Source organism: Lolium rigidum, chromosome 7 (genome assembly GCF_022539505.1).
Source record: "Lolium rigidum isolate FL_2022 chromosome 7, APGP_CSIRO_Lrig_0.1, whole genome shotgun sequence".
In the NCBI taxonomy this organism is placed as follows: domain Eukaryota; kingdom Viridiplantae; phylum Streptophyta; class Magnoliopsida; order Poales; family Poaceae; genus Lolium; species Lolium rigidum.
In genome coordinates, this window is record NC_061514.1 from 279,128,904 (window position 1) to 279,139,643 (window position 10,740).

Sequence of the window (10,740 nt, forward strand, 5' to 3'; positions counted from 1 at the left end):
GCAGAACGGGTCAAGTCCCGAAGTCGGTCCTTAACGATGTGAGGCGAGGTGGGTTTCACCAGGGACTCTAACCCAAGCCACCTCGGCCACGCTTACCTACCTGTATGATATGCTCCTTTTCACAAACATTTTCAATGCATATGTCCAAATAACGCGCAAACTATGTGACTCTTGGAATCTACTAGGCAAGTTAGTGAGTCGAGAGGGTACCATAATAGGGCCTCGTGTGGTTGTACGCTCTGGTCTTGGTTCAAGAGGCGAGAACTCGGTTCCTAGGGTCGGCAGAAACGAAACAACCCACCACATCCCAATGTGGCCTCTCGTCCGAGCCTTTAATCATGTTTATCATCATCTCTATACTTACCACGTCAACCCGTCATGCTAGATTCATTTCATTGTGAGGCTCCAGATCCGAAGACCGGAGTAGTAGCGTAACAAACTAAGCATGGCTAAGCATAAAGAGATAAAGGCTCTCGCGACGCACACATGCCAAACCTAGTTATGCTAGGAGCAAGTGGATCGTGGTATCGAGGCTACAAAGGTGGAACATGCAATAGATAGGAAAACTCTACCTATCGATAAAAGACAAGTTGAATCGTGTGCAATATGTAGGAACCGAAGTAAAAGCATTTCAAAAACATATATGAACCAGAGTTAGGGCTTGCCTTGTCCTCACCCGACGAGTACTGTTCTTCGGTAGTGTTGACGTCTGGCCTCCGGCTCAGATCCTATCGCGAAGAACCAAATACCGGAAAGGGAAACAAACATTCACGACATGGCATAATGCAATGCGCATACAATATGAATGACATGTCATGTGAATGGAATTGAGCAACCCTAGGTGCATCGTCGGATTAAAGGGGTTCCGACATCGGACACCGCCATATGAGAGGGTTCGGTTAGGGTTTCACTACATTTGCAAGTTTAAATGTTGAAATGATGTATGAAATGCTCATAAACATGTAGGATTTCAAATTCTGAACAATTTGATATATTACACATCATTTTCTGAATTAAGAATAAACAGAAAATAAATAAAAGGGTCGGCTGATGTCATCATGACGTCAGCACGACGTCACACTGGCCATGGCCGGCCAGATGGTGCACGGGCTCGGCGAGGCAGGGCGCCAGGGCCAAGCGGGCGCGCGCGTTGGACGCGCAAGAGGAGGGCGAACCTCCTGGGAGCGGCGCCGCCCGCCAATGGTCGCCGGAGCGACGTCTCCGGCGAGCTCGCGCGGAGGCCGGGGCAGGCGCTCGTCGCCGGGTCGCTACAGGCAGCAAACGGCGAGGGAGGAGCACCAAGATGCTCAGGAGCTCACCGCGAAGCTTCCAGCGGCCGACGACGAGGCGAGGGAGGCCGGAATCGGCGGCGAGGTCCGGTGGTCGGCGGGTCGGGCTCCGTCCGATTGGCGCGTTGGGGAGCTCCTCCGCGGGCGCCGTTTGGTGGAGGAGAACCAGGGGAGCACGGCGGAGCTCCCGGGTGGTGTCGGCCGAGCTCGGGGCGGCGCGAACCGGCAGCGAGCGGTGGAGGCCGTGGGCTAGGGTTTCCTCTCGCGGGTGGAGAAAGGGGAAAAGAGGAAGAAGGGGTGGCGTGCCGGGCTTCTCCCCGCGGCGGCGGCGGGCTTTTATCCCCGGCCAGGAGGCGGCGGGAAGATCCCGGCGGCCGGCGGCACGGCGGCCAGGGGCGAGCCGTGCAGCTCGGCTCCGCCCGCTCGGGGAAGAAGACAAGGGGGGTTTTGCGAAACCCCCCCTGGATTTTTAGGGTTTTCTCGGGAAATTTTAAAACAAGGTGCATTTTTATGATTTTTGGGGTATTTTGACCCAAATTTCAAGGGGATTTTTGCACAAATTTTATTGGAACAAAACTACAACCATTTGCAACATTGTTTCATAACGTTTTGTGAAAAAGTTCTCAAATTTAAATGCAAATGCATGCATGCACATGAACAACTAGCAACATTACTTTATTAGTAAAGTGGTTCTGTTACACTTTCCCATCTCGTTGAACCAGCAAACAACACATGCATTGATGCTTTTGCACGTGAGTGGAGCCCATGGCTGATGCTGCGTGAGGTCTTGTCCTTCACACGGGTAGATGATGTGCACGCTGCATGGGCCTGCTCACATGGTGGAGCATGCAGAGTTTGTTACAAACATGTATAAAGCCCATAATACATTACAACATCTCGCGTGTGATTTTACAACAATATTCATACGAGTTTGTTACAATTTTATAAGACATACACCATCGAAAAATCTAGGAAAAATAATGTTGTACACATGCCTCAAAAGACTTACAACATTTCGCATGTGCTTTCACAACAAAATCCATACGTGTTTTTTTTACAATTTTAATGCATGTATACAATATCGATAAATCCCAGAAAAATAAATTTGTATCAAATGCCCAAAATAATTACAACATCTCGCCAATGCTTTCACAATAAAATTCATATGAGTTTGTTATAATTTTAAAAGATGTATGCAATGTTGAAATTTCAAGAAAAACGAACTTGTATCAACCGTCCAAAACACTTTACAACATCTCGCATGTGCTTTCACAACAAAATGTAAATGAGTTTGTTATAATTTAAAGCACGTATATAACATTGCAATATTTGAGGAAAACGTACTTGTAGGATGCCCCACTAAAGCCATACTACATCTCACATGTGCATTAACAACTAAATGTATACAAGTTTGCAGCATATCGCGTGAACAAATGTAACATAAAAATGAAGAAAAAAACTAGCCTTGTGTTGAAGCACCAACCTCGCAGTATCGGAATCGTCAACGACAAGTCGTTGTAGCCTCATGACAAACAGATCATAACATTTTTAGCATATACGAAGAGTCTTGGGCGTGTAAATAACAGATATATAACATAAAAGGGATAAAATTGACTGACAATTTTTAGCACCACGATAGAAAAATAAAATACAATTAATGCCTAAGTGTCATAACATTGTTTTTTTTAGCTACATGTATTTTGCACTCTACCACCGGTCAAACACAACAGCTAGAGTAGTAATTTATAGTACTGCAGTTGTGGTCCAACCCATGTGACTATGTGAGAGAAACTTTGCATGGCAAGAAGAGAAACTGAACCGGAACAGCTGCAGGTTGCTCGGATGAGGCAAAGAAGGTGTGCAGACATGCGTAAGCCCGTGTGAATGCAAAATCTGACACGCCAGAGCAGGTGAAAGCCGTGAGCGTGGGCGAGCGAGAGCGACCGATCGAATCGCGTGTTCGGTCGCCCGATTTCAAGCGTTTTCCCTAATCGAACTGCTATTTAGGAAGCCCACGATCCTGACGTGAGCACCCGGTAGAGTGACGCATGCTCTTCCCCAATAGAAGCTGACACCTTGCTATTTCACGTCGACAATGACAATGACACATTTTCATTATCCCTACTCCACCCAACAGTGGCGGCGACTACGACTCTGTCACATCAAGATCCTATATGCACTGGCGGAGCTTCGTTATGGCTAAACTGGGCCATGGCCCGCCCAGCTTTTCTGCTATATTCTGTTTACTCCCTATGCATTCAAAGCCCAGCCCATTAGCAGCCTCCTCTTTACCTTGCCTGTCGCTCAACTCTCCCAGTCGGCTTCTATCGATAGAATTGGGGACGGAGGTTTACGTGTCTGCGGACGCTGCGCGAACGTACAAAGTGTTCGCGCGGTTCTCGCTTGGGCCCGCCTGGCAGGGGCATAACTGCTTCGTCTTCCGCAGCATTACTTGCGGGCGGCGCACTGCAACCTTTGCAGGGCCACGTTAATGGCCCGCCTCGGCTTCAGCGAGCGGTGCGCAGCTAGGCGGCGTTGCAGTGGCAGGCCATTGAAGGCGAGATGGCGTCCGAGCCTCTTAAAGGGACGCTGTCGGTGCCCATTTCCCCGACCAAACCATTGCCAGATCCCACACTATCCACCCCACCGACGCCATGGGGAAGAAATGCTGGCGGTTCCGCAATACCAAGAATGACCACGAGGCTAGCGGCTCGCGGTCCGGAAAGATGGCACGGGTCGGCCGGTACGTTCGTGTCGACCTCGCGCGGAAGCTATCGGAGGAAAACCGGCCGGTACCATGGCCGGACGCGAACTTGCCGGGAGGGGGCTGGTACCTCAACTCGAGGCGCGTGCCGGTCCCCCCGTGCCGCGCGAGGGCCGAGAGCGGCGGGACGAGGTGCGCCGCCGCCGAGCGATCTTGCCGCCGGATCTGCGGGAGGATCAGGCGTACGCGCTGAACTCCTACAACTGAATTTCATTCGGGACGTGGGAGTTCGACACGCGCCGCCGCGCTGGCTACCTTGGCGACGTGGACTACTTCGACCGCGAGATCGCCGCAGAAGAAGAAGAGAATGACCAGGAGGACGCATAGGAGGACAAGGACGAGGACGTGGACATGACAGACTACGACCACGACGACGGCGGGCCGGCGTGGGATCCGGAGACCCAGCCGCTGGACATTTCCGAGGAGGAGGCCATTGCCATGGCACCGGCCACCAGCCGAGCGGACGAGCTTAACGAGCTCGCTTTGTGGGACGGGCTCGCAATCCAGCTCCGCGAGTCCGCGCTCGCGCAGGGGAGGCCGGCGACTCCTCCAGCCACGCCGACGCGTTCCAACGACCGCGCTCCGCCTGCTGCTCCGGCGTGGGATCCCTGGCCACAGCCTCCTACGCATGCGGCGGTACCTCCTCCACCGCCAGCGTACGAGCTTCCATGACCGACGCCGGAGTTCATTGACCTCGTCAGCGACGACGAGTGCACCTACTTTTACCACGCCTTTATGGCTTTTTTATGTTTTTTATTAATGTAGATTATGGCTTCATGAATGGAAACAAAATTATGCGTCGTGCCGCTGGAGCCACCCCCGACGCAAACGGACGCCCGAACGATTTCGATCATTTTGGCCGACGCAAACGGACGCGTCCGATTGGACGTCCGAAATGCGTCGCGCCGCTGGAGATGCCCTTAGGCTTTGGACCCTCTCCCCTAAAATACTAGCTTGTTAGGGGGAGCACATTTTTCTTTATAAGTCATTCATGGTCTGGTCTTCTCGCATAACCTTATAAGTCACTCATGGTCTTCTCGCACAAACGATGTGGGATAACACCCAACACCATCCCCTCTATCAGCACTGTCGCTGGTCTGCCACGCCTCTGATAGCCCTTCGGGCCTTGGAGGTGCGGAAGGCCACAGTTTATTGCCGGTAGGAGGGTTCTCGTTTCTTATTTTAGTTTACCTATGTGTCTTCTTTAGGATGGTGAGGACGTGTCAACAACATGAAGTTAGAATAAAGTCATCTCTGCCCTATCCTCGTTTCATTGGTGCGCTCCGTGGAGTTGTGTGCCGACGAATCTCCTAGGTGGATCTTGTTGATTTTATGTTTCTTGCCTTAATTTGGGGTCGGGCTCTTCCGATATGGTTCTCATCATTGGTAGTGATTGCTGCTCTAGTTCGTTGATCTTTTGAAAGCTTAGCATGATGACTTCATGTATGTCTATTATAACAAATTTTAGTACAACAAGCTTTGCTCGACTCCGGTGGTGGCGGGACGAGAAAGGCGGCACGCTTTCAGCTTGGGCCAGTGTATTCGTCGCTAGTGTGTCATATGTTTTATTTATAACTTCTTACTACTAAAAGATGATTATTAAGGAGCGTGGAGGGAGATAATATCAGTGCGGTTTCGGGAGTCACGCTTTGTCATCTTTCTGACTTTGTATCAGTGTGCCCAGTGATAAGCTTAGTTTCACTGCTCAACAATATGTATATTACAAGAGGACATAATTGATTGATGCCACGGGCATTGTTTCTGACATCGTTCGATTTATTTCTTCCTCTTTTTACCACGAAAAATCTTACATAGGAACTTGCTAGCTAGTTCCGTTCTTCATAGGAACTTGTCTCGTTCTGTTGTTCACCTGAGTCTTCCCTGTGTATGTGGAATTAGAAATGGATTAAAGAGCAGTGCAAATTAATTATGTGGTCAACAAGCAGCACATAACAGTTCTCTATCGCACAATATTCCTAGCATCATCTGCGAATTTAAGTGCTTGGCCGAGTATATTTTCATCAAGGACAATTGCATTTATTTTCTTTAAAAAAGGATAACCACATTGGCGGACTTCTTTTTTTGATAAAGACACTGAAGGACTTTGTAAAAGCATATTTTAATATTATAAAGTAAAGTGATGGAAAACTCACGATATATGTGAATAGAGGAATTGCTTTGGCGGTATTTCGACCTGATCAGCACTTTTGTCAAACATTTCTATAACCTTGCTCATCGTTGGGCGAGATGCTGGCCATATCTGTATGCACCACAACCCAATAGAGGCCATCTTCTTTGCAGTCTCTTCAGTCTCACCTGATCCCAAGTCAAGCGAGTGCAAACTCCCAAATCGTGCGAGATGGTCGTGAACCCAGTCCGGGAAATACACCTGACTTTCCCTCTCCACGCTTGCTCTCAAGTTCCTCCTTCCTCCGACCATCTCCAGGAGCACCATGCCGAAGCTGTATACATCTGATTTTGTCGAAACGGTCCCGAATCGCCTTGAGAATACTTCTGGAGCAATGAACCCGACCGTTCCCCGCAAGCCAGTCATCGACAATAGATAGCTCTCCTTGGGATTGCACAACTTCGCCAGCCCGAAATCAGCGATCTTCGGGACGAATTCCTGATCTAGGAGGATGTTTTGGGGCTTGACATCGAAATGTATGATCCTGGTGTTGCATCCACGGTGAAGATACTCCAAACCTCTCGCGATGCCTGCTGCAATCTCATATAGTTTGTCCCAGCCAAGGGTTTCTTTCGAGTTATCGGCGTAGATGAACCTGTCCAGTGACCCATTAGGCATGTAATCATATACGAGAGCTCTCTTTGGTCCCTCCAAACAGAAACCGAGCAGAGTGACAACATTCACATGGGAGGTCCTCCTGATGCTGATGACCTCGTTTACAAACTCTTCACCGTTCCCAATCATGTCATGAAGGAACTTGACAGCAACAGGGTGGCCATCAGATAGGGTGCCCTTGTATACCATGCCATAGCCGCCTTCTCCTAGCTTCTCAGCAAAAGTTTTGGTTATTTTCTTCAGATATGAGAATTTGTATCTCTTGGGGGCCATTGAACCGTAGTTTCCCAATAATTCTTCGATTTTGTCCACAGGTTTGTTGTACTGCTTTCCTACCATTGATTGGAATGGGATTCTTCCACTTCTTCGAATCTTTATAGAAATAATGACGCAGGCCATGACCAAAACAAGGGCTGCAACAATTGAAACTGAAAGAAGCATACTGTTTTAGCAAGATGCACATAATTAACTTTACACTAGAAATAATGATGTACTCCTCCATCCATCAACAAGTGTACATTTAGCTTTTGACTTAAGTACAAAAAATTAAAATGACCAATTGGATAAAAATGCATAGGCGGAGTATGTGACATCAAGTTAGCATATTATTAAACTACATTTTAAAACGGATCCAACAACACTAATTTGGATAAATGTTGCTATTTTTTCTAAAAGTTTGTCAATTTAAGATAGGAACAAAAGCTAAACATGTATTTATTCATGGACGGAAGAAGTACAACATATAATATAAACTGTTATGTAAAATTACTTTATATAAGATGACCACTCAGCTAGCTTGATATAGTTGACGTTACATAGTGTCATCGTCCTCCTCGCTAATACTCGAACCAACGACTCCGACTACGCCGTAACAGACTGCCAATGATGTCCAACCTTCAACAAACCACACAAATACACTGCCAAACAACAAGCCACCGACACAAACGACTAGACAACTCCAATTCCAAAGGCAAGACAGCGAGGGAAGAGAGCAAGGGTTTTTCTTTTATTTTGCAGAAAGAAGAATATCACACTGTTTGTAATTTTCAGTTAGGTTGATCAGAAGGGTAAGGGTTATGAAGAGATACCTGATAATGCCACGATTCTGCGCAATTTGCTACGCTTGGCAGCTGCAACAATTAAATCCATGTTTATGATTCTCATATATATGATAGTTATAGGAAAATATTCAGCATAATACATTAATTTGTTGTGTGCCAAATGATTAGTATTGATCAGACTGCAACCTTGCTTGATCAGACTGCAACCTTGCTCTTCACAGAACCTGATAATATAGATACATACTGTGGCAAAGATGCTAGTACACCTAGAGATGATTTTTACAAGTCCAGCTTATAGAATGGCTTGGTAGGTGGTGGAGCAACCTAAGAAGAATTAATACCCCTTTTCTCAAAACATGTTGCATATAATTTTTCTGTTAATGTCGAACTTTATAAAACTTGAAAGAGTATATGTAATTAATGTATCAACATGTAGAATATCGTATGCATATAACATGATAAGATACTTTATGATGGTTCTAATAACAATGTATATGTTGTCATATTTTTCTATCTAATTTAAAATTTACAAAATTTAATTTGAGCAAAATTATACACTACATATTTGCTGGCGACAGATCTCTTTCTCCCAGGGCGAGTCTTTACATGCCGTGCTTACATTTTTTAACATAATTAATTTTAAAATAAGAATCTGATTATTTAAAAGAAAACTCTTTTGCTATTTCACTTAATTCTCAGTCGACTCATAGACCATATGATAGCGTCACCATTCGTGCAAGGCTAGGTATGAGTTGCACTTCGATGACATCAGTCGGCAGTCACACTTCTCAAGAAATTAATTCAGTGGCTGGCTGGACCAGCAGGTTTTCACGAGAGCGAAGAAAGATGGCATTTGATACGTAGTAGGTCGAAATTAAAGGACCAACAAGGACACACCAACAAGGACACAAAGTCAGCTAGGTACTACGGAGGAGTACTACTAGCTATGAGTAGTTGCGATGAGGCGTCACGCACTGACCTGATGTGGAAGAAGAATCTGCGGCAGGGGACGACGACGGCGACGTCGTCTCCGGCGGCACCACGAGAATCCTCGTCGTGTTTGGGGGCATGTAGAACGGCACCACCTCGAACCTCGTGTAGCATGTCAGCGAGTAGGCGCGGCCCCCTTTCGTCCTATGCAGAGAAGCACGCGCGCGTACATGTCAGTGGCCGGCCCTCCTGTACCCAAAATGAATGGTGTGCTGCTAGTTGGTAGGAGGAGTAGGTTACATGGGCAATGACGCGGCGAGGCTCCGGAGGCAGCGCCGGCAGCCGGCCGGCGACAGGTCCGGCACGCACTGCGCGAACCCGTACAGGCTCTCCTCCCGGGTGACGTTCGTCTGCGCGAACGCGAGCAGCCGCCCGTGCGACCCCCCGGCGGCGGCGGCCTGCGCGAGGCGGTCTACGAGCCGCCCGAGCGCGGCGCCGTACCGGTCGGCGTCGCCGGCGCTGGTCATGTTCGGGTTGTAGAAGCCGAACCGCTTCTCCATGTCCGGCACCGCGAGGGCGCCCACGGTCGCCGGGTCCGCGGACACGTACCGGAGCAGGCAGTTGTTGTACAGCATGGCGGCCGCCGCCGCGCGCGGGCACGCCAGCGTCACGTTCCCGGCCGCCATGCGCAGGCAGAGCCGGCACACCGCCGCCGGCCCCGCGTCCGCGTAGCAGATGGCGAGCCCGTGCGGCGCGTCCGGTTGCTGCCGGCGCCGGTCGACCGTGGCGTAGCCGTCGCGGGAGCGGCCGGCCGCGGCCACCGTGTCGCTGAGCAGGCCAAGGAGGTTGGTCGCGTAGGCGCTCCCGGAGCTGTAGTTCGCTGTGGAACACGATGACCATACCTGCACCGTCTGCGCGAGCGCTGGGGCGGCGAGGAGGGCGGCAGCGAGGAGGACGGCGAGCAGGGTGCCCACGGCCATTGCCCACCGAGGTGAGGTTACACACACCAGAGTGAGAGTAGTAGCCTACGTACATAACGTAGGGGTCTTTGTTTATTCTGCAGCGAGTGGACTTGGTATCTATCGGGTCGTCTCGTCGCTGCACTCATGATGCAGTATTGCAGTGTATGTAGACAACGTCCGGTACTTCGGTCCCACGAATGGCTCCACGATCCGTGTTCATCATTCATTTTGTAGTACTAGCAGGATTCTGTGTTCTGGGCAGCCACGCACACTTCCTACGGGGCGGTTGGCGGTGGTGGTGTCAAGTTCCGTTTGGTGAGTATTTCGCTCTTTTTTCTATTATAAAGGGGCCACACGGTCCCCAATTTCATTGAAGAAATTGGAGTATACTGTATCATACAAATTAGAGAAACAAAGCGGAGAGTCACATCAGAAATCCATCTGCTACTCAAAGACACCACTACCACACTAGGATTTTAAGCCTAGAACTTGAAGCTAAATATTAGAGCAAGTACAATAAGTTCTAGTCAGCTGACTATAAGGATTAAAATAGTATATTATTGCTTAGTTGGAGGAGAGAGAGGAGGAGAGAGAAGAAGAGTGGGCTCTTATGCAAGAGCCAAGCTTCAAGACGTGCTCCTGAGCACTTTGTGAGAGTGAAAGGTGGGTCATACATTGATAAAGTACTACATTTTTGTAGCTCACTATTGTATATGTTGGCTCTAAGTTGGCTATAGGTGACATGTCACTTGGTTTATAGCCAGCAACTGGCTACATTATTGGAATTGCTCTTATTACAACTTCTCTTTAGAACAGAATGTCTAAGACTTTAAAAAGGAGCATATAGAGAAACTTCACGGGGTAGACATAAAAACATGCAGACAGATAGTTGAGCTCAATCAACCGTCTTAGATTCTTTTTGTCACAGGAG

At 48.6% G+C, this 10,740-nt stretch overlaps 1 protein-coding gene across 1 annotated transcript; it reads right to left on the minus strand.

The window, feature by feature from the left end:
- Window positions 1–5,740: 5,740 nt before the first annotated feature.
- LOC124677634 (LEAF RUST 10 DISEASE-RESISTANCE LOCUS RECEPTOR-LIKE PROTEIN KINASE-like 2.4) lies at window positions 5,741–9,202 on the minus strand. The gene is made up of 5 exons (XM_047213600.1): window positions 9,148–9,202; window positions 8,897–9,051; window positions 7,945–7,986; window positions 6,207–7,284; window positions 5,741–5,934 (listed from the first exon to the last, which is right to left on the minus strand). Coding segments are annotated over exons 1-5 (1,332 nt in total). The 5' UTR covers window positions 9,150–9,202; the 3' UTR covers window positions 5,741–5,879.
- Between the last annotated feature and the right edge of the window lie 1,538 nt (window positions 9,203–10,740).

Bases quoted from the DNA above. Each gene is read 5' to 3' on its own strand.
- LOC124677634 (XM_047213600.1), bottom strand. The intron at 7,987-8,896 runs GTCAGTGCGTGA...TAATTGTTGCAG, and splicing joins AGATTCTTCTTCCACATCAG to CTGCCAAGCGTAGCAAATTG. The intron at 7,285-7,944 runs GTATCTCTTCAT...TGCTTCTTTCAG, and splicing joins CAGAATCGTGGCATTATCAG to TTTCAATTGTTGCAGCCCTT.